Source organism: Epinephelus fuscoguttatus, linkage group LG22, assembly GCF_011397635.1.
Source record: "Epinephelus fuscoguttatus linkage group LG22, E.fuscoguttatus.final_Chr_v1".
NCBI lineage: Eukaryota > Metazoa > Chordata > Actinopteri > Perciformes > Serranidae > Epinephelus > Epinephelus fuscoguttatus.
This window is the reverse complement of record NC_064773.1, coordinates 16,907,366-16,931,188: the sequence shown is the minus strand read 5'-3', so window position 1 is coordinate 16,931,188 and position 23,823 is coordinate 16,907,366. Positions and strand designations below refer to the sequence as shown.

General features: G+C 42.4%; 1 protein-coding gene across 4 annotated transcripts in view; it reads left to right on the top strand.

Moving 5' to 3' along the window:
- LOC125882808 (proline-rich protein 5-like) overlaps positions 1-18,814 on the top strand; it is a 31,578-nt gene extending 12,764 nt beyond the window's left edge. For 2 of the 4 annotated variants that reach the window (XM_049566676.1, XM_049566678.1), the window contains exons 3-10: positions 380-565; positions 3,957-4,037; positions 7,110-7,216; positions 10,372-10,463; positions 10,548-10,688; positions 15,675-15,819; positions 16,084-16,389; positions 17,905-18,814. In XM_049566676.1, the coding sequence (XP_049422633.1) occupies positions 380-565; positions 3,957-4,037; positions 7,110-7,216; positions 10,372-10,463; positions 10,548-10,688; positions 15,675-15,819; positions 16,084-16,389; positions 17,905-18,281 (1,435 nt within the window). In that variant the 3' untranslated portion in view covers positions 18,282-18,814. Of the gene's footprint in view, positions 1-371; positions 566-3,956; positions 4,038-7,109; positions 7,217-10,371; positions 10,464-10,547; positions 10,689-15,674; positions 15,820-16,083; positions 16,390-17,904 lie in introns of all 4 variants that reach the window. The other 2 variants (XM_049566679.1, XM_049566675.1) reach the window with 2 other exon arrangements.
- The last annotated feature ends 5,009 nt before the right edge of the window (positions 18,815-23,823 follow it).

Below are 23,823 nucleotides of genomic sequence, written 5' to 3'. Positions count from 1 at the left end.
ATTTTCTGCTGATTTTGAGTTTCTGTAGTTGTTGTCCTGTATTTTATATTTTCAGTGTGGTGCCTTGGTTGTTTAAATAGCACTGACCATGACCTTGAAGAGAACACATCCTGTAAGAGAGCATTTTTGATAGATTTGGAAGTTTCTGAAACATAATCCACTGTACTTATTCCAACAAGAAAATTGCTTTTGAGGCACAAACAAAACAAAACAACTCCTATTATTGTCTGTGGATGACTGAAGTCCTTTATGTACTCTCGCTGGGTTCCACCAGCAGATATGAAAAGTGGACTTGGCTCCACCAGTATCATCCAGCACCACAAGGGACTGCAGTTTCTGCTTATAATTATTTCTCTCTTCCTGTCTTTTGGATTTCGAGGAGTCTCCACAGCAAGCTGAGGTTGGGAGGCGGCTCGTCCTCCAGTCTGACTGACCTCGCGCAGGCAAAAACCTCAGGAGGAGGAGGAGGGGATAAGGGAGGAACAACTGGGGGACTGGGTGAAGAGTGCAGCAGGGACAGAGGGACCCAGCAGAGGAGGGCCGGGGCCAACGCCACCTGGAACAGGTTAGTGTGTGAGAGCCATGTTGGTTTACTTGTCATGTTTGAGTGATTGTGAATACATATATTTTTTGGTCAACCCAACGAAAGCTGCCACGCCTGTATGTGCCTTTTTTTCCTTTAAAGGGACAGTTGACCCCAAAATCAAAAACACACATTTTTTCTCTTACCTGTAGTGCTATATATAAACCTAGAAACTTTTGGTGTGAATTGCTGAGTGTTAGAGATATCAGCTGTAGAGATGTCAACTTTCTCTCCAGTATTTTGGAACTAGACGGCACTCAGCTTGTGTTGCTCAAAGCACCAAAAAATACATTTGAAAAACTCAACAGCAATGTCTCTTTCTAGAAATAATGACCCGGTCACTCAAGATAATTCACAGACCTTGTTGCGACCTTGTTTCATGTAGGAACTATTTTCTTTCTACCGACTGCACCCATATCATAGCGCAGAAGGAAGTGTGCATCTACTCATGGACGAGAGCCGTAACGTTAGCTATCTAGACGAAACCATTTTAGAATGTTGCAGAGAAAAGTTGCAGTGGTGTGAACTGGCCATCTAAGCTTGACTCAAGCCTGCTGATAGTGTCACCTGCAACTCAGCGGGTCACATTGCTGAACGTAATGCACATCACCTGTTTCAGCAGCCAATAAGCTTGTTGTGAAGTCCAGTGGCCAAGTCAGATACACACACATACACACACTCTCACTGACTAACAAATTGACGCTGGTTATTTATATTATTGTGGTGTATTTATTATGAATACAGTCCATCTGATACTCGTTTTGCTCATGTTTTTTGTCGTTTCATCACTACAACATATGCAGCTGTAGCCAGTATCTCATTATCACTGTCCTCATTCATATCTCAAGAAGCTATAAATTATATTCAGACACAAAATAAGCCTGAAAAGCTGGAAATCAGAACAGAAGTACAGATAGTTGTTGCATAGAGAGATGATACACCATCTCATCTAGCTGCATTGGTGTGAACCAGCAGGATTTAGAACGTTGCAGATTATACAACAGTTAGTTTCGACCGAGTAATTTGAATAGAGTACAACATCACTGGGAAGTCACTCCGCTCACAGGTGTTATAAATATAAATACAACTGTTAATTAACCAACTGTCACACTCGCTATACAAAGTAGCTTGTGAGTTCCTGGCGTGTGTGCTGCGTTGCCTGGCAACAGACTGGGGGAGCTGTTTTTTTTTTTTTTTTTCGCGGGGCTACATGACATAAATAATTTATTTCATCACCTTTTGTTAACATTTCCTTACTCAGCATTGCTGTTTAAGCTGTTGTTGAACTGTTGTATAAAAGCAATATCACACTCGAGGTCGTGATGTTGTACTGTATATCGTCACAGCTGTAGTGCGACCTCGTGCCTATGACCAAATCACAGCCGTGACGATACACAGTACAACATCACGACCTTGAGTGTGATATTGCTTAAATGGCACGTTGCAAGTAGTTGCCTGTTTCAACTCGTCTCGTCGCAAATCTTTATTCTGAACTGGGCTTTAGTGGTTCTACATGAGCTAGTAGAAGATGCACACTTCCTTCTGCGTGGTGATATGATTGGTGGGTGTAGTTCGGCCGAGAGAGAGAAGTTCCTAAATGAGACTGCTCACAACAAGATCTGTGGATTATCTTGAGTAACCAGGTCATGGTTTGTGGAAAGAGGCATTGCTGTTGTTTTTTCAAATGCATCTTTTTGCACTTTGATCACCACAAGCTGAGTGGCATCTGGTTCCATTATACTGGAGAGAAGGCAGGCATCTCTATGGCCGATATCTCCAACACCAAAACAGTCTAGACTGATAAAAAGCACGACAGGTGAAACAAAAAACTGTATATTCGATTTGACAGTGAACTGTCCCTTTAATATACTGAACAGTCAGAGACCTCTGTTGGTGGCATTCTTCACACTGTGAATACAAATCTTTTTTTACACACAAACACACTCAAGCACACACAAACGCACTCAAGCACCAACTCTTTCTATCTCTCCTCCCCGAGGGTCCATCCTCTATCTCTTTTTATCTCCATCTCTCCTCTTTTCATCTCATTCTGCCTCATAGAGTCTGTTCTTCTCTGCTCCTCTCTCTTTCTTTTCTCTGGTTATTTTTATGGTGTTTCAGCTTTATTTGACACTCGACAGCAGAGAGTGAAAAGCAAAAGCTCTCGATACACTGGGGGGTTGGAGCTAAAGGTCTGCATTAACAACATCAGCTGGACTGGAACCCACAATGAAACAAGTTCATGGCCCCTTCTGACCTTTTATGTCTTACTCTTCTGTTTTTTTCCTGCTGTCTTTAACTTTGTTTACGCTTTGGATTTTTATGGCTTTGACCCAGATTCACAGTTTGCACAGTTTTATTTTTATTACCCTGAAAGCATGTGATACAACATAAGTGAACTATAAACACCCACACTGATTAAGCCGGACAGCCTTCATCAGTGTTATTAAACTATATCATTAAATAAAAGAAATAATCGACAGATTAGTCGACAATGAAAATAATCATTAGTTGCAGCCCTAATATCAAATAGCTGAAAGGCCTTTTAAGATTGTTTTTAAGATTTTAAGATTGAAGGCCTGTCCTGAATACCAGTTTTTGGGCATCATTAATCAACAATTAATCTGCAATTAATCAAAGCTTCGACGGGGGTTGGGGGACAGGTTAATGAGACATGAAGACATAAATCAGACTGTTTTGAAACAGTTTTCAGTCAATGTACCTAAAATAACGTGACAGTTAGCCACATTGTTAGCATGCAGGTCGATTAACATCAGCCATAATAGCTTGGAAAAAGAATACTTCTTAAGGAACACAGGATGGCTAAGCTGCTAGTTTTTGACGTATCTAGTGCTCAACCTTTTAGGGGTCATCCTGGTCAATTTGGAAACTATTCTAGATGCTTGACTTTTTCAACAACTTGCTTGCATAACTGTAAGCCTGTCACGAAGCCTGTCACCTGCGAGATGAGAGCGAGTTGTTTAAATGCTTTAAATGTCCTTGTCTGAGATTAACTAGAAATCATTTTTGGGCTGTTTGAGATTTTTGGGGTAATGCTTCGTATGAAAATTGGGAGATTTTTGTATCGTCCCATGCCTACTCTTGATGGGACCTTCTCTACTGCTTCATAAATCTGTTACTTATATAAACAGAGACTTGTGCATATGAACACCTGAAAATAATTTTGGCAAATCTACAATATATCTCTGTTTGAAGGCATGGAAATTGTAAAATTATATTCATTTTTGTATGGAGTGTGGCCTCATGCAGCAGCTAGCCATGCAGTATTCATAACTGAATATTATTCTATTCCTCTACATATTCGTGTTTGTGAAAATGTGTCCACTAAATGCTTCTCTGTGTTTCTCCTCAGCATCCACAACGCAGTGATATCAGTGTTCCAGAGGAAGGATCTGGGGGAAAATGAACTCTACACTCTGAACGAAGGTGTCAGGTCAGCTTTCTGTCTCGTCACCCGTCTGCCTCTTTGTGTTTTATTTGTCTGTTTTTCTGACTCTCTCTCTCTCTGACTTTCACACAACCATGCCGAATGTTGGGCTTGAGCTTGTTTGTATTTTAGGAAGAAATGTGACAAAATTATAGTGTTTTACTCTATAATTTCCCACCTTCCCTCGCTGTAGTGTTGGCTTTCTCTCTGGCTGAGACACTCTTGCTCCCGTATATAAACAGAATGGCAGCTTCAGTATGCTAAATTTAGTCTTAACTGACACATTCACACATGCACAGTAACAGTTTTTGTTCACTCTGAGCTGCTCTTTTTCTCTTGCTGCTCTCGACTGCATACAGCCCACTGAATCCGAAACACCTTTAAGTTAAAGGGGGAAATGATAGGTCGAGGTCACGGAGGGGTCACTGTTGTGTGTTTAACTACGGTATAGCTGAAGGCACACGAGACAGGGCTGTCAAAACTGACTCCACTCATGTAGAGTAAATATCTGGCTCCACACACACACATGTACGTGCAGGTACACTGACTCAGGCTGTTGTGTCTGTTGTTGTGTTGTGCAGCAGTCGTCATGACAAGATAAAGATTAAAGGTCAACTTTTCTCTTCCTGTAAAAACAGTAAGGCACACTAATATCCACCTGTGTTATCAGTTTATCAGCGGAAAATGCTGTTGTTGAAATGTTCTTTGTTTTCAGTGTGAAGAACATATTTTCTCATTTCCTGAGCTGCTGTTTAAACACTGCAGCTTCCTGGTGCAAGAGAACTAATTAGTCATAGTTCTTGTCAGGGATACATGATAATATTGGCACATCATTGGTATTGGCAGATAAAGGTGTTAAAGGGATAGTTCAGGTCTTTTGAAGTGGGGTTGTATGAAGTACTTACCCATAGTCAGTGTATTACCTACAGTAGATGTTGGTCAGTGTGCCCCCGGTTTAGAGACTGCCCAGGCAGGAGTGCCACCACCGAAGCTATTCAACGCACGGCTGCGGATGGGGGTAGCAGCCACCTAAAACAAGTCCTGTATAGAAAATATTGATATCAGTTCAAGTGTAGGCTATATTTAGAATATTTTCTCCACTTTACCTCGCTGTCAGACAGTAATTTCTGACAGGGAACTGAAGCTGTTATATGGCTCAAAGCCAGATTCCACATTTAATGTTGCTGAACAGAGGAGCTGCTGGTCTACTGCTACTTGGTATTTCAAGGGGTTAATTTCGAATTGTCAAAGCCACACAATAACAGAAACTAACTGATTGAGACCTGTAGCTAAAAACTAAAATTTAGGTTTGTACCCAACTCAGAATTACAATATGTGAGTCACATTGGATTTGGCTGTTCAATACTAAGATTTGACTGTTCACTCCTTCTTTCTATATAGAGCTTTGATAGTGAAAATGGAGTTTGAACAGGGTTTGTTTAGAGGGACAGCACTGTTCATCATAAACAAGACAAGTTAGCTATCAGAGCGAATGCTTGCTAACTACGCTAAAACAGGTTGGAAATGTGCAATAAAGTTTGTTGTCGACATTAGATATCAAACAAAAACCACAATCTGTTGTTAATAAGTTGTTGTGAGCTGTAAACGCACCACTTCTAATGCAGAAGGCAGAAGATATGTCGGAGCCTGACCAGGCAAAGCCTCTCCAGGCAGCTGCATCCGCCTCATCCAAACTCATCCTGGCTCTGGGTCTGCAGCTGCCTGCATCGGATAGCAGCGTGAAAGCGAGGAACCCTCACTCTGCAGCTAAACCTGAGGACTGAAATGTCCGCAGAACACTTACTGACATAAAACAACAAAAAACAAGTAATACTTAACTTGGAGAATTTCAAACGACTGAGGGGTCTCCGACTGATGATTTGAATCTTCGACTTTCAGGGAACAGCCCCACTGAAATTACTGTTTTTTGTCAACAGAGTCCAGCGGCTTTGACAAAAGCATAGGGGTACTGAAGCTGTGCGCAACTTCCCCATCAGAGAGGGCTGTCGAGAGCAAGTGAAGCAGTGAAAGTATTTTCAATAGAGTGTACACTTAAATCATTCAAGTTTTTTTAAGGTGGCTAAAATACATTTTGCCGCTGTACTCGTCCACAGCAGAACATCACTTAGCTTTCATGGTGGTACTGTAGGTGATACACTGACTATGGATAAGTACCTACCTCATATGAACCGACTTTAAAAAACATCCCTATATCAGCTTGTTATGAACATTTCTGCCAATATGATGGGCCGATAAGATGACACTTTAATTATGTGACTTTAAGTAGGTGAAATAGGTTAAATTTGCCCTAGTTGGTTATAGTTAAGAATGTCTCAGGGAGAGCATCATCCAAGACAAAGTAGGATGGATTTTGCTGTTTGGATGCAAACTTAAATAAAAATAAATATGGCTTGTTTTAGGGGCGCACTCGCCTCACAGCAAGAGGGTTGCTGGTTTGATCCCGGGCGTGGGAGCCCTTCTTTGTGGAGTTTGCATGTTCTCCCCGTGTCAGCGTGGGTTCTCTCCGGGCACTCCGGCTTCCTCCCACAGTCCAAAGACATGCAGACTGGGGACTAGGTTAATTGATAACTCTAAATTGCCCGTAGGTGTGAATGTGAGCGTGAATGGTTGTTTGTCTCTATGTGTCAGCCCTGCGATAGTCTGGCGCCCGATGTAGCTGGGATAGGCTCCAGCCCCCCCGCGACCCTCAAGAGGATGAAGCGGTTAGAAAATGAATGAATGAATGAATGGCTTGTTTTACATGTAACCAGAGGTGAGGCAGTTTTCTTATTTTTCCCAGTGAATGTAAGCATTGTATTTTATGTCTGCATCTGCCAGTGGTTCATCACTATAAGAGGAGGCATAATTATATGTTAATTCCACTCCAGGAGAGACTCGATGTTCTCTGCAGTTGGGTGGGAAAAAATATGCACATATATAGGCATGGGCAATCAGCCAAGACGAGGGGGAAAATATCAGCAAAATCCAGTATCATGCATCCCTAGTTCATGTTGAGGAGGTATTAATGTTGGTGTATCTGTGTATGTTTGCACTTATTTGAACTCTTCTTTTTTGTAGGCAGCTGCTGAAAACGGAGCTGGGCTCCTTCTTCACTGAGTACCTTCAGAATCAGCTCCTCACTAAAGGCATGGTGATACTGAGAGACAAGATCCGCTTCTATGAAGGTAACTGACGCAAAAAAATATACAAAGACCATTTGTTTGTTTGTTCTGCACAAAAATTTCAATGTCATTAGTTGTTCACCAACAGGGCCTTCTGGCATTGTTGAGTAACGTTCACAGTGGCAGTGAGTCATTTCAGGTTTTATCTCAATGTGACGAAAGTCACAGAAGTCTCCCAGGGGAAAGTAATAATTGACTAAAGTATCAGAAGTTAACCCTTGAACTATGAGTTTGAACTGGTGGAACACACACACACACACCAGCAGTCAGAGTGAGAATGAGCCACTGAAGAGGTGAGAAGAAGACACTGAAATCGATTTGTTCTCTGTTGTGGTAAATGTGTGACCTTTATTTGAAGCACCTTTGAAATAACAGAATACACACACCTACACACACCTGCACACACACACACACACACACACACACACACACACACACACACTGACTACAAAGATTTTCGGTGCTGTCGTCAGAGGAAGCGATGCTTTACGTCAATTACACAACATCCAGTCAAAGAGAAATTAAAGATAAGACAAACCACTGCGGTACATGCAGCAACTCACTTACCCATTGTTCTGCTCATTCAGTACTTGTTTGTGTGTGTGTGTGTGTGTGTGTGTTGAATGTGCCTGCACAGACTCCTGCTGCGAAGTATGAAGTTTCTGCAATAACACCAAATCACAGTCAACCTTTATCTGTACTGGAGAGATCATTGAGGGGCGACCCTTATCAACAGTGACATTGACTCAGTTACAGAAACAAAGAAAACCACAACAGATATCCTACCAAAGACAGGGTAATACCATCATAAAGATAATATACAAAACCCATTTAAACCTTCTGATTAGGGAAAACAATATGAAGGGCTGTACCTGAGTCAGAATTTTGTCTGTCGCATGGAATTTGGGGGTTCGATACAAATATTCAACTACTCATTACTTCTTTTCTCATGTAGATGATCAAGCAACACTTAATTGAACTCGGCGGGATGTTCAGAGTGACGGTGACATTCACATATTATAGTAAATAAGCCATGTCAGCCCTTTGGTGGCAATTATTAGACACAGCACACTTCTTCTTTCTGTAAGTTAAATCCAGCATCTGCAGATGGACTCACAACAAACAGTCAAGAATGAGTGCAAAGAGTGAGCCCTGAACATGTCAAGATGACAGATGTCAGATACATATACAACAGCTGAGGTCAGGGATCTTTAACTCGCATCGTCAGAGGGGTGACAAAGCATTCTAGGTCATCTTATCTAGTTATGTCCTTGGACAACAAGTAAAACACTCACAGCTTGTTACACGCTGACGAAGAGTAAATGTCATGTAAGGCATTTGGGCTCGTGATATCCTGACAAAACATAAAATGCAAGATTACTTTTCTGGCCTTAAAGTTTCCATTGTCTAGGTAAGGTATGGTAATTTAAGGTAAAGTTTAATGTCCCTGAGGGGCAATTTGAGATACAGACAGTAGTCATGAGTACAACAAAACAGACAGTACAATACAAACACACAGAATCCAGTATCACACACTGCCAGGGATGAATCACAGATATTAGTGATCATTACTGGTTAAGATAAGTGTTAGCAGACGTGACAAAGGACAGTCTATAACGCCTAGTGCTGCATGTAGGGAGGTAAAACCTCTGCACTGATGGAAGCAACTAAAACTCAACATGGAGGGGATGTTGAGAGTCTGAGACACTAGACCAGGCTTTAGGTGTGACCCTCTCTTCATACAGATGCTGTAGGTTATTAAAGGTAACACCAGTGATCTTACAGCACAACTTGACCACTTTTGCCTACTTATTCTTGTTTTTAAGGCTCAGATTACCAAACCAACAGACAGTGTTAAAAAAAGAACTGACTCAATAAAAGCAGAATAGAACAATTTCATGATTGTCCTATCTTCATCGAAACTCCTCAGCTTCCTTAAAAAGAATAGGTGTTGGTTTGCCTTTTTACAGATACTGTCAGTGTTCACATCAAAATTTAACATCATCTAAAACAGTGCCCAGATGCTTAAACTGCTGCATTGCTGCCACCGGCTCCCCCTTGATCACACTAAAGATGTACTGAAAATGTGCAGCATCTTTTGCCGACACTAGACATCAAACAAAAGCCACAGACTGAATCATCTTAAGTTGCTGTGAGCTGTAAATTCACCACCCCTAAACAGAAGGCAGAAGATAAAAAAAAAAAAAAGATAAAGTGATATCAGAGCCTGAGGGGGCAAAGCCTCTCTTCCAGCGGGAGGGTGCCTTCATCTCGTTCAGACTTATCCTGGGTCTGGGTCCACAGCTGCCTGTACATCTTCACAGAGCGGACAGAACAACTTGATGTCGTGTAATGATTTGATGGAGAGCAGCGTGATAGCTAGGAGCGCTAACTCTGCAGCTATACATCTGGGGACCAAAATGTTCTCCAGCCATCTTCTAACCGTAACCCCACAAATGTCCTCTTGACCTCAAGGATGAACTGGTTAGATTTTGGTGGCCAAAGGTCACTGTGACATTGTCAGTGTCACGCTTGTGAACGCGATATCTCAAGAACACCTTGAAGGAATTTCCTCAAATTTGGCACAAACTTTCACTTGAACTCAACATTAAACTGTTTAGATATGGGTGGCCAAAGGTCAAAGGTCAAGGTCACTTTGACCTCAATAAACATGCTTTTGGCCATTACTCAAGAATTCTAATGTTAATTATGACAAAATTTCACACAAATGTCTAATAGGATAAAATGATGCGGTGATGACATTTTATATCCAAAAGGTCAAAGGTCAGTTTCACTGTGACATCATAATGTTCTGCAAAAATACTTTTCTGGCCATTATTCAATGGCATAACTCAAAGAAGGGGAGACAATTGTTAGACACCGAATTGGTGCCACTAGTCTTGGGTGTGCACCTTGAAACTGTGTTGATCATATCGATCTTCTGTGCTGCTGGGTTGAAGATGTGTGTGAAGCATCCATGTTTTAGAATTTGTAGCTTCCTTGCAGCAACATTCATATTTAAAAGACTGTCTACTGTCATGGCTACATATGAGCCTGAAGAGACATGGATGTAAACTGTAACTGCAACTTGACTAGGTCGCTGAGGCGGTAATTCTAGTTTGACTTTGAAGTGATCTGTCTTTTGTCTTCACGCTTAGGTCAGAAGTTGCTGGACTCCCTGGCCGACACATGGGACTTCTTCTTCTGTGATGTTTTGTCCATGCTGCAGGCCATCTTCTATCCTGTACAGGTACACACACAGACACAGCCGCACACACATACTTCTATTCTACTTTCAAAGTCTGTTTTGACACCTGCGTGTATGTGTCCTTAGGGAAAGGAGCCATCAGTCCGTCAGCTGGCTCTGCTCCACTTCAGGAACATCATCACCCTCAACCTGAAACTGGACGAGGCTTTGTCTCGACCCCGAGCCAGAGTTCCTCCTTCTATCATACAGATGCTGCTAATACTACAGGTACACACACACACACACACACACACACACACAAACTCTTTTATTTCTTCATCTTTCCTCCCCTTTTCACCCTCTTTGTTTTACAATCTGTCACGCTATCTCCACACACACACACACACACACACACACACACACCCTCAAACACAGGGCTTGCACAAACATCCATGACTGATGCAGGGTGAGCGAAGAGGGTAAATGACAACAGATGGAGGACCAGAGGGTACAGAGGGCTGTTTTTTTTCTTGAAAAGGGATCTCACAGGAAGTAGTCTCAGTGTGAACACAGAGCTCAGTCGTCTTCCCATGACCACTCAGTGCCCTCTGCACCCTGCCTGTGTCTGTGTCTGTGTCTGTGTCACTGTTGGTCTATGTGAATTATCCATGTTTACTCTGTCCTTTGAGACCTGTATATCCTCCCAAAACCTGAAAAAAATAAGAATCAATTATGATTAGGGTGTGTCCGACTTCATTAGCTAAAATGTTTTGAAGCAAAGGGTCATAAAATTAAAAAAAATCAAAGGAAATTTCATCTTATCTGCTCAGTGATGAGAGCGCAGACATATATGTGTCCCCTGTGGATAATTGGCTTCAGTTCATGAGAATTCCAAAATAAACTGTAGTGAGTAATAGTCGGCAGCTGATATCGCCCCAGAGCAAGATGTCTGACCTTGAAATAAGAGCTAAATTTTTTACAGCTTTATTATATATATGGTGAACTAGGTTTATTTGATTCACTTATACATTCACTATGCTGCGACTTATGGCTTCACTTTTCATGGGAACAGGAAGACAGTTGTTAACTTATCAGACAGCACATACTGAATTTTCAAGTTCAAGGAATACTTCATCCCCCAAATGACCATTTGTGTATCAGTTAATCACCCTGTGTTACAGTGAATTTGTAAAGAAAACTTTTTCTTGCATGCCTCCAGTCAGTGGAGCATCAAATAAACTGAGAAAACTTGACTTGACTTGGCATTCAGAATGGACCCATGACCCGCTTTTGGACCATGACCCACCAGTTGGGAACCACTGTATACAGTCTATGAGCAAGCCACTATTTGCCATGTACAGTAAAGATATAGTGGAGTAAGGGTGTCCTGAGCAGAGAGCGGCTTCTTTGCACTGCACTCATATAGCTGTTGCTGCTGATATTGGGATGGCGTTGCAGTGGAAATGTAGTGCCCAACCTTTTGGTTCTGCCTTGGTAACACCATCAGCTCTGTCAGCACTGCTGCTGTTGTTTAGCGCTGCTTATGGTGGAGTCATCACTGTTGTTGCTAGCCACTGGCTTAGCCACCTCCTTGTTGAGAACTGTGTCCAGACAACTCATACGCTCTGAATTTTGTATAGAGCCCCTTTAATCAATGCTCCCTTCAAAGCCAGACTCTACTGACACAAACAGTAATTTTACTTCTCTGAATACAGGAACTGCTGGTCCACCACTGCATTGATCAGACTTTGGTGTTTTAAAGGGTTAGTTTGGATTCAGCAAAGTGACACAATGACGCAAACACTGTTTGAGGCAGTTGTGGACCAGACACTCTCACGTTCAGCAAAGTAAAGTTACTGGTTCTTCTTACAGTGGAGTCTGGCTGTGAAGAGAGCATAGATGCTGTATGTTTCAGTTCAGTTTCAAATACTAAAGTTGACCAAAAACACGTGTTTGGGAAGTACTGAGCATACGAATGGATAAATGAGACTTTGATTATACTGCACGAGTTGAGTGAGAGTTTGTAAATGAATGTATTAATGCAGTCTTGCAGTTGTTAAACGCAAACTTTGATGACTTCAATTCATCAAGAATCTTCTTTGTTTTTGGATTCCTCCTACTCCGTGGAGGCATTCAAGAAAAGCAAAGTTTTCTTCATGGATTCAACACAACATGGGGTAAGAGACTTTTAAAAAGGCCTTTCTCTCTGGTCTCCTACAGACAGAGGTGAGTAGAATCTCGCAACACACGTGTGTTTGGGGAGAACAGGGGTCGTTGGGGCTTGACTGCGGTCGATGAGATGTCGCCACTACCCACTTGAGGGCAGGCGGCTTTTGGACCTACTCTAGAGAAGGTCCATCTCCGGGTGGCTTGGCGTGGCACGGCGCGTCTAGACTGACAATGGAAACACAAATCGGTGCAGCATGGCCTTGCTCGCCGCAGCCAAAACTGACAGTGGAAAACGGGTGTTACTGATATAGAAATGGTCCTTTGGGCGGTGAAGTATTCTTTCAAGATGCTGCGCTCATAATTTTGCGAGATGGTTAACAGGAGTAGAAAGAAACAAAAGCACAAAATTAGGTTTATTTTTTAGTAATTTCTCTATTTTTCCCCTTATTATATGTAATAATTCCAATATCACTCACAAATATACAAGTCTAGTTAAGTTAAACGACCTAAGAGAAATGCTGTGACTAGACTCTTGAATTTCTTTAACAGCGTTAGCCATTTGTGGGTCAGGGAGTGAATGCAAGTGGATTAAATATGTTCCCAAGTGTGTCTGGGAGTATGAATTGTGCGTCTGTTTCTGTGTGGGTTACTTTGGACATCATTGTAGTGACTCATTGACCCAAATCTGCTGCTTCCAGACTGAGACAGAGGGAAGTACGGAGAGTATAAAAGACACAAGAACAGAAAGCAGGATCTGTTTTCCTTCTTTATTCATTGTGCACAGATAGATATTGCAGAGTCATTTTAATTGGTCTGTTTTTATTTGCCTTCAGTGAATATCAAATCAACAGGTAGAGCTGAAGATTTAAAAGCAGACAGTGAAGAGGGGCCCTTAAGAAAAGAGGTTGAGTGTAAGAGAAATAAAAGTCGGGACTGCATGTTTGCTGTTTTTGCAACCTCTTGTTTCATCTGTTAGTAATTTCCCTTTAGTTCTGTGACGCCAGTTCATTCAAGTCTGGTCTATTTATGTGGTTTGTCTCTGTGCTGTGGTTTTGATGCATATGCTCAGTGATTCAGAGTCCTGAGACTTGATTGATCCCTCCTTTATGTGAAGGCCTTCAAGTAAGGTCTCTGAGCCCACATGTTTCACACTCCTCAGTGTGAAAATTAGGTCACGACTTCATAAAAGTTGTTAAACTGAATCCAGCTTTTTTCGCAGACCTTTCAAACATAGAAGTTCTTGTTTGTTATCCCTCATGGCTCTGAGTCCATAAAACAGCACCATATTGATTCCCATTGATCATGAGGGTAATTTGTTCGCCACTGATCTATTTAAACACACGCTAACATCAAGTGCACAGTGGCTTTGAGCCTCGCTGCGGAGATGAAAGCTGTAATGCCTGCGTTTCTTGGCAACAGTGCAGAAACAATCATGGAACAAGAAGACACATCTGCAATAAATGGGGCAATGAGCACTCCACGTATGCAGAGTGGCTGCACGGTGAAGCGGGATGTGTCCAAAGAAGCAAGCTTCCCCTCACACGGAGAAACATCCCCTTTATTTTCCATTAAGGAAATTGGTTGTGATTGTGCTGTGATAACAGATGCAGCTTCTCTCACTCATGTTCTCAGTTTGTTGTTGCCTGACATCCCTAGGCCAAATTGCAAATACCGATTAGTCTTGAACCTCTTAGTTTATTTTCTATTTCTTAGGGGCATTAGCAGGAACTGTAGACCAAATTGCCCCTGGACACAATTGGATTTACCCACAACCAATTAGGGTTGCAGCGCTATACTGGTTTCAAGGTATACTGTGATAGAAAAGTCAAAGGGGCAGAGTCCTGAATCTGGCTGGGTGACATGCAAAAAAGGTGATATTTTGTCTTAATATTATTTCCGGGGTTGGTTCTGGGTGAAACTAAGATCATGCAGGTCAGATGGTGGGTGTTGCATGATAAATATGTTAAAACAAAATAATTATGAGAATAATTTAATGTAATCTTTTAATCCTCTGACTGCTGACTTTGGGTGTTGACTCTGTCTTCTGCGCCAGCTGAAATATGAGAGATGCTTTAATCAGGTGCATTACTAACGGGCTTGATAACTATAGTGATGTTGTGCTCAATATTGTGAGAACAGACACAGCCCACAGTCCAAAGACATGCAGGTTAATTGGTGACTCTAAATTGGCCATAGGTGTGAACGTGAGTGTGAATGGTTGTCTGTCTCTATGTGTCAGCCCTGTGATAGTCTGGTGACCTGTCCAGGGTGCGAAAGAAATTCGTCAAATGTGCGGGTGCAGTATACCACGTCACAGTACCAGTTCGGGAGCAGGTCTTGAAAGTTAAACTTGTGCAGGACTTTGACGCAAATGTGTGAGCTAAAAGTGAAGTCATCACAAATTTTGCATGACGCATGAAGGCCCTGTAAGTTGTCAGCCATCGTCTCAAACAGGCCCCATATTAGATTTGTCATTATGATTGGCCTGGCCCATCGGAGACTGGCTAGATATTTGTCTGAATGGGACGGAGACCAGACGCATCTGTCAGAGCAAATAAAACAAGCTTACAAATCTGTCTGGGCACCCGACTAAATTTGTAGTAGAGTTGTACGTTGACCTTAAACTTAGACGCAGACCTGGGTCATTTAAACAATAGATTAAATGACAAAATATACCGTGGAAGAAGTCACTTGCAGTGGCAACCCACAAATAATTATCTTTAGAGTGGGTTACATGATTAAATTTGACACCCATTGTTCACTTTCCTCGCAGATATTCCCTTTCAACCCAGTTACAGGGGTTTGTTTTGTCTGCCTCTCTCTAGCTAAACTGAGTGACGCTGCTGATGTTCTTATCTGAGTGTGATTACATGTTTATACAAGTCTAAGATTGGGACCACACTCACTCAGCACAGCTGTTTTATTCATGTCATCTAACGGCCACGTCCGTTTTAAACAATATTAAAATGCAGCAGACTCATCAGAGACCTTCACTTCAGCTCACAGTAACTGACAGAGGGACTGATAAACCACAGGAAAGCAAAGTGGACTTTCTTTTACCAAGCAATGACTGGCTAACACAGTGTTTGTGTGTGTCTGATGCAGGGAGTCCATGAATCTAAAGGTGTAACAGACGACTACCTTCGTCTGGAGACACTCATCCAGAAGGTGGTCTCTCCCTACCTCGGGACTCATGGGCTATATTCCAGAGATGGATCTTCCAATTTGCACTGCTCCTCCTGCCTATTAGGTATGTGCGTGTGAGTGTGTCATAATCCCTTATATGTTTATGTTTGCACTTGTACTCTATGGTGTTAATTTAATCCATTTCACTTAATGTTGATTTGGGACAAACACAGTGTACAGAGAGAAGTACACCATAGTTACAGCAGTGTATCACAGTATTAATTTCAAATGCCTCTCCCTTGAGGGGTTCTTAAAGTGAAGAACGTAAATCATAAAACGTGTTTTAGTGTGTGTAATCAAAACTCTAAAGCAGTCTTTGTCTTTCCAGAGAAGCGTTTGCAGCGCTCCTGGCCCTCCAAACCAGGCAACGCCCCCATCGCCAAGAACCCAGTGGTGCGCTCTAAGAGCTACAACGTTCCCATGCTGACCCCTGTGGTGGAGTACGATGGCGACTCCTCCACAGGAAGTGGCACTGCGATCAGACGACACTCTGTCTCTGAGATGACTTCCTGTGTGGAGGAGAGCTGCTCTTTGGCCGAATCCACGACCACTGCCACCAAAAACACCAGCAACACCAGCACACCCAGCCTCACCAGCCACTCCCCAGCTTCCACGGCCTCTGCTGCACTTTCAGGTAAAAACTAATGCAACTGATCACTCATGGTGAACACATTTCAAGATTGCAAGAATCTGTTCTTTCTAGATTGATTGTTCCAGATGGCCTTTTTTAAAGTGTCCATCTCTTTAAGCCGCCCTCCCGAAAAGACCAGTCTACTTTGATCTGTCAGTGTTTCTGGGTCTTCTGCATCTGCGCTCTCCGCACCTCTGCACTGTCATTGCAGCTGAGGAATGACTGTAACTGAGTATAACGGCACTTTTGACAAAACAAGAGATGACAGAGAAATAAGAGAGTCCGAGAAAAGTAATAACCTATGGTGTGTTCCAGAGAAAGAAAAATACAGCTATAGGGGCTACATGTAGAGGATGTCTGATATACAGTATGGATGCTTCCAAACCCAATATCTAGACTGACAAAGAAACAACTCCTAGGCCAGTGTTCCAGCGTCCACAAATGGCAACTGCTATCACAACTAGAGATTGATGAAGTACAACAAATACATTACTGCAAGGGGGAGCCAAGACGACAGGTCAAAGTGGGGATGTCATCATCATCATCCCCACCCCCCACTTTGTTGGCCTTCTGATTGGTCTGCTGACCCACCAACCAGAGTGCTCCTCCCCATAGCAACACTTGCTAACTTACTGGGGTTCATCAAATAGACTCGAGGGGTAAGTCTGTGGAGACAACACAGGTGAGAGAGCTAGCAACTGCAGGGGGGCAGCTCACGTTAGTAGCCATGGCTACCATCAGACACTGGGACAAAACAACTATTTTCACAAGTTTTCAAATATGTCATGTAATGCCTGTTCACTCAACTGTAGCCACGTTTGTTCTCTATCACTGACACCGCGTTTTGGACAGAATGATCGATTCAGTTCGAATTACGAGAAAGTTAAATCTCACTGTATCTTCCATTGTTTCCTATGGGAATGAACCCCCGTGAGGCTTGGCTTGTCGAACCCAGCAACAGTAACCAAGGGGGGGCGGGACCATGGGCGGGTCTTGACAAAGGGTGGAATACCATCGAAGAGTGCTCCCAAAGATGAGCTGCTAAGTGGATACTTCAGGCAGCAAAAACCCAAGAATGCAGAAGAGAGGGATGAACCATCATGGAAGGACAAGTCCCTACACGGCATGTAACACCGACAGATTGAAGAGGTGGTCGACTTCAAGAAATCCTACCAGTGGCTGGAAAAGGCTGGACTGAAAGACAGCACAGAACAATAATCATGGCAGCACAGGAACAGGCACTTAGTGGGAGATCAGTAGAAGCAGGGGTCTACCACACCAGACAGGACCCCATAATAGCAAGATGTAAGATGCAGGCAAGAACGGAACAATTTGGTGAGAACGTCGCCACAGTTAGTTAAATATCTTACCCATCTACAAAGCACTAATGTTACTGTACTCTCCACAGGAGAGACCACAAGCAGGCAGCTGATCAGAAGGGACCCAGAGGACTGTGATCACAATAAACACACTGAACTTAAAATTGTTTCTCTAAACCTCTTCCTGTCCTCTGCACAGACACTGTGACCTCCACCCAGGACCCCCTACCCAGAGACGCTGACAGCCCTGCAGGTCCACACTCTCTCCAGTCACAGCATCACTCCCCCTGCATCCTCCCAGAGCCTTCCCCAGGCGCGGACACACACTGCACAGGTTCGCTGGTGTCAGACTCCCCTGCGTCCTCCCGAGTCCTGGCTCAGGACACCAGCTCCGGCCCCAGTCCTTCGTCCAGCCCAGAGATCATGATGCACCACATCCCGGAGTCTTTGGACTCGGAGCCGGAGCACGAGGGCATCTTTCTGGACTTCTCACGACACTGTTCTGGAGAGTCGGACACGCAGCAGAGACAGCAGCAGGCGGTGTGTGGCGTGACAAACACACACACACACATCTAAGGAGATGTGCACCAGTGCAAACAGTGCCGAGCCAAGACGACACTCTGCGACACTTTCTGCTGTTCCTAGGAGACTCTAGATCATCAGGGATCCTTTCAAACTAAAATATTTTTTTAGAAGATGTGGTCGCCCATCTCTAGAAACAAGTCTAACCTCATCCTGTCTGTTAAAAATATCAATTTGACCTTTTTTTTAAGTGTATTCCCCCAGTTTGGAAACATCAGTCCTGGTCTCTCTGTGAAGCTACAATCACAGTAATCACTTGACTTTCAAACTCAGCTATAGTCAAGTGGTCATATCACAGGTTTGGTCTCTCAAACACATAGAGCCAGTGATGATAACACATCAGGTGCACGTGCTGAAATGATTTAATTACTGTCAGATATCTCTTAGGGCTATCTGGCTGTCGAATTCAAACTTTTTTTAACACTTTAAATGTTAAAGAAGCTCTCCAGTCTGACCGGTGATGCTTCTTTATTGTTGGTTGAACCTCAACTTATTTTATTAATTGATGATTAAAATATTAATTTGAATTTTGCATTCAGTGTCATTCTAAAGTCTAAACTTGTATCTCAAGTATCATGAGAGAGCAGGTAAAGCCTAGTTCACATTACATGATTTTCACCCTGATTTTGCGTCGCGGAGACTATCATAATACCTGCCGATGTGCGTTTCTGTCAGTGGGGGTCTCGCCAACTGCGTTACGACCTGTGTGTGCACACCACAAGATTTCTCCACTGAGCCCTCGCTGAGAGAGCCCCAGATAACGCAGTGACATCACCAAACTTGGAGACAGCACATCATAAAGGCATGGATATTCTTTACTATCCTGGGTCCAAGCACAACACACTCCCCGTGATCCTGTGGACGCTGCCATTGTTGTTGTTGCTTGCCAGCCGGCTTGTCAGTGTTGCCAGATTTGGGAGAGAAACAAGCAACCAGGGCTATGGAAACAAGCCCAAAAGAAGCGACTATCATGCGTTTAAATAACTCATTAGACGGCTATATATAGATGAAGGTGACGTTTAGAGAGCAAGCCCAAATAAGCAACTCTACTTTGGAAACGAGCCCAAAGTCGCGGCTAATAAGCGGACCTGGCAACCCTGCAGCTTGTCCTCCTCATATTTCTTCAGTCCTCCTGTCTGCTGACGTGGGACATATCCCGCCTCTCACTGGCTGATGCTCTTTGTCAGTCGTGTCACACTTCTCCAGTTTTCTAGCATGCCAGATATCTAGTCCCAGTCGCAGACGAGGGGCGACTTGCTCGTGGGTTTGTTCACACATGAGGACTCGTTATGGCAGACTACCTGCCGACTCACCTCCGACCCAAGGTGGCTCTCAAGATCCTCTGCGACGTCAAAATCGTGGTGAAAAACGTGTAATGTGAACTAGGCTTAAGGGAGCACTGTGTAGGATTTAGTGGCACATGCAGTGAAGACTGCAGATTGCAAGCGGACGAAACATCTCCCGTGTGTCAAGCCTGAACTCTTGGTTAGAATTCTGTCAGAGTTCATTGTTCAGGTTTTATACTGAGCTAAATTATCCGCAGAGGTCTCCTCCATAATCAGGGTGATTGGTGCCGGTTGCATGTTTAAAAATCGGTGTTTCTCCAATGCTGCTCGTCAGAGAGGGGCTGCTAACTAACGTGGCCAAAAAGGGAAATGTAGGGTGCCCAATCTAGAGCCAGTGTTTGGTGTGTCTGTCCTGGGCTACTGTGTAGATATAAACGGATCATTCTAAGGTAACAAAAACACATTTGTTATATTATATTACATTCCTACCAATGTTTCCCCCTAAGTCCTACACACTGAACCTTTAAAGAGAAGAAGACACTAAAAATGGTTCACGTGCTTCTTAAATCTTTTGCTTTTGGTCCTCGAATTTCATGCTTTTGTTTTCTGCTGCTTTAACGTTTGATCCATTTTTTGGCAGATTTTATAATAGCAATGGGCAGCTGTAGTTTCTTTTTGATTCATCTTAGGGTATTGTCATTCATTTTTTAACATTAAACCCTTTAAATCAGTGGTTCCCAACTGTTAGGTCGTGGTATGAAAGTGGATCGCAGGTCCATTCTGAATGGACCGTTTGCAGAAAACAGACTTTATTCTGAAGTACAGTGAATTTCTGATGCAAAGCTTTTACTTTGAAGTGCCGTTTCCTGCTGTAGAGTGAGTGACTAACAGACAGCTACTTGACAGAGACAGCAAACTAGCTAGATGACATGGCCAAACACAAGTATGATTCTGAGTGTATTAAACTGTGTGGACCTTGAACTAATGACTAAGGAGAAATCTGGACCCCATGGCTGCACCAGTTGATGATGAGGATAATAATCAATCAATCAATCAATCAATCAATCAATCAATCAATCAATCAGTCAATCAATTTTATTTATAAAGCCCAATATCACAAATCACAATTTGCCTCACAGGGCTTTACAGCATACGACATCCCTCTGTCCTTAAGACCCTCGCAGCAGATAAGGAAAAACTCCCCCAAAAAACCCTTTAACGGGGAAAAAAACCGGTAGAAACCTCAGGAAGAGCAACTGAGGAGGGATCCCTCTTCCAGGACAGACAGACGTGCAATAGATGTCGTACAGAACAGATCAGCATAATAAATTAACAGTAATCCGTATGACACAATGAGACAGAGAGAGAAAGAGAGAGAGAGAGAGAGAGAGAGAGAGAGAGAGAGAGAGATGCAGGTAATGACAGTAGCTTACAACAACATTATTGGAAGTAATAATATTATAGTTATAGTTCTGGCTACTGTGGTACAATATGTTGAAAGTATGTATTAATACCTGGCAGTATACATGTGTGACAATAGTCATATGTGTATAACAACAGTAGATGTATGACTAATGACTAATGATGGCAGCAGCAGCAGCAGGAGGCATCTGGCAGGACCACGGCAGCAGCACAACCACACATGTCACGCTATCCAGGCACCGCTGCGATATGAGTAATAGCCTTCTTCCAAATGTTGTTTTAGCTGTATTCAGCTGTTTCCAAACCTTGGACCTCTTCCTGCCACCTTATGTCAAATCAGAATTATCACTGAAAGTCACCTCTGCGTCAGCGTGGAGGATGTGTGAGTCAGTGACTCAGTCAGCGTCTTTCCAATCGAGTAAATATCAGGGGACTTTTTCAATATGAAAAAAAAGTTTTTAGTCAAAATCAAACTGAACTGGATGTGTTCAGATGTTAATCTAAGATGATATTTTCAGAGGTACTTTACAGGGCTTTCCCCTGCTGATTCTCAGACTTGGGACTAACATCTTATCTCAGCTCTTCTCACAGTGTATTGGTGTTTATTTACAGGTGTACTGTGCAGGAATGTTTGGTTACTGTTTGTCAACACATTGCTCAAACCTGTCCCCTCCTTCCTTTTTGGAGCGAGCTTTGTCTGCTTGCTTTTTCAGCTCGCTATATTGAGTTTCTTCTGTGCTGTATCTGCAAGAATCTGCAAGAAAATCCAGGCAGAGGGCAGAGTATCTGCAGATAAACACACTGTCACACACTACTTCTGTAAACTTGTGTACGAGTTTATGTGTTGTGTTTTAGAAAAATCCTGCATAGCACACGTTTTAAAAAGCACAAAGCCACGTGTTAAGACTCTGTCATGCTACTACAGTATGTTCTCCCCGAGGCCAGGTCCAAACAGGAACAAACAACCTTTCATTTTTCCTTGTGTACACATCTGGGAGAAAATCACATCCAGCCACAAACACACATTTTGTATTCATGAATGAATGAATAACATCAGGTTATATTTGGGTCCATATTTTTAAATGCTAAAATGAGAAAACTTTGCAGACATTGCTATCGTGTGCCGATGTGCTTGTTTTTTCCTTGCAGTCAAATACATGTCGCAGTAATAACGCAGCAGAAAGGTGGGAGAAGGAAAAGTAAAAAGGCAGAATAGCCCTTAAACACCTGGCAGCAGGGGGGAGGTGCGGAAACAATCAGACACACCTGTGCTGCAGGTGGAGGAGGGAGCGGAAACAATGGCTGCGTGGACACAGAAACAAGAGACGAGTGAGCGTGCTAAAAACAACAGATATTTAATTTTAAAAAAGAATAACTAGTTTCTATGCATCTGAAAAGAAAGTTGTAAAGTCGTGAGGCAGCTGTTTGAAGAGGCGGTGGGACTTTGAGGACTCTCTGAGCAACAGGTGCTGCTGAACGCTGACATCACCGCAGCAGGTATGGATGAATATTTATTTTATCTTTCTTCAGCTTTCCAGACTTTTTATTGACTTTTGTTTGTTGTGCATTGATAATTAAATTCAGTTTCTGAGGTGGGAATTAGTTTATTTATTTAATGTAATGAAGGTGGACTGGGAGAAAAAGTATATTTGTAACCGATGAATGCGAATAAGGGACTGTTCTGAACTTATCAGGGGCGGGATGTGGCTGGTGTGAGACTTCACTTCAAGCTACAAATATATTTGTTCTTTCCTTTGTTCTTAGTTTGTGGAGATGCTTTATTTTTGGCCAAATGGAAAATGAGACATAAAATTAAGTGATTTTGATTAAATAATATTATTTTAAGCCCTAATTTATTTACATTTTTCTGAAGGAAGCTTCATTGCTCATGATGAGTTCAGGGACCATCTGTTTTTACAGTTTGTGGCCATGATAAATGGTGTGATTTTTGGCAATTTTTAAAGAAAGCGTGGGCATATTCTCATAAAAATTGGTGGTAAAAAAACAACAAAATACAGCCATTAAGATTTGAATGTTCCTCTCATAGGCTAAGATAAAAACCTTAAGCCCCTCCTCAGTGCTTAAAAAAGTATTTGACATGCCTTTTTGCACCACCCCTCTCCCCCCAAAAGTAATGAACAGTCCATAACAACTATCTGATGACTTTGGATTTCTATGAATGATTATTCTGTTTACTGTGAATGGACTTTACATTATAGTAGTGTTTATGACCAGTCTCCTGTCTTGTGTGCACAGAGTACAGCCTGCTACTGACTCAGACAGGATCTTTTTTTAACCACAGAGAAAATCATATTATTGCTTATTTCCCAGAGAGGTTGTGAAAACTGGATTTTTTGGACCCACAAGAAGATGATTCATTTAATTTCTGCGATTAGGTAATCATATATTTCGCTTCCTTTAGTTCCTGTTGCTCAGGTTATTTTGCTGTTCAGCCAACAAGTTCCCAGATGCTTTGTAGTCCTGCAGACTGAATGAAGTGACAGTGTCACAGTGAGGTGAAATAAAATCTGACCTTCAGTCAAACAAGACAGAAAAAATCAAACCTGGTCTGTATGACAGTTTTATGACATAGCCTATTATCATATGACATTTTACCATGACTTCTTTATGACATACTATACTATGACTTTCTTAGGAGGTAAAAGCTAATGGTAAAATATGCAATGCCATACTATGCTGTGACATTTTACCATGACTTTTATATGTAATAAATACAACTAAACTATTTTATGAGATAAAACAGTCATGATAAAATGTTACAGTAGAGAATGTTTTTTTTATTGGATAGTACTATAACAATTTTTGAC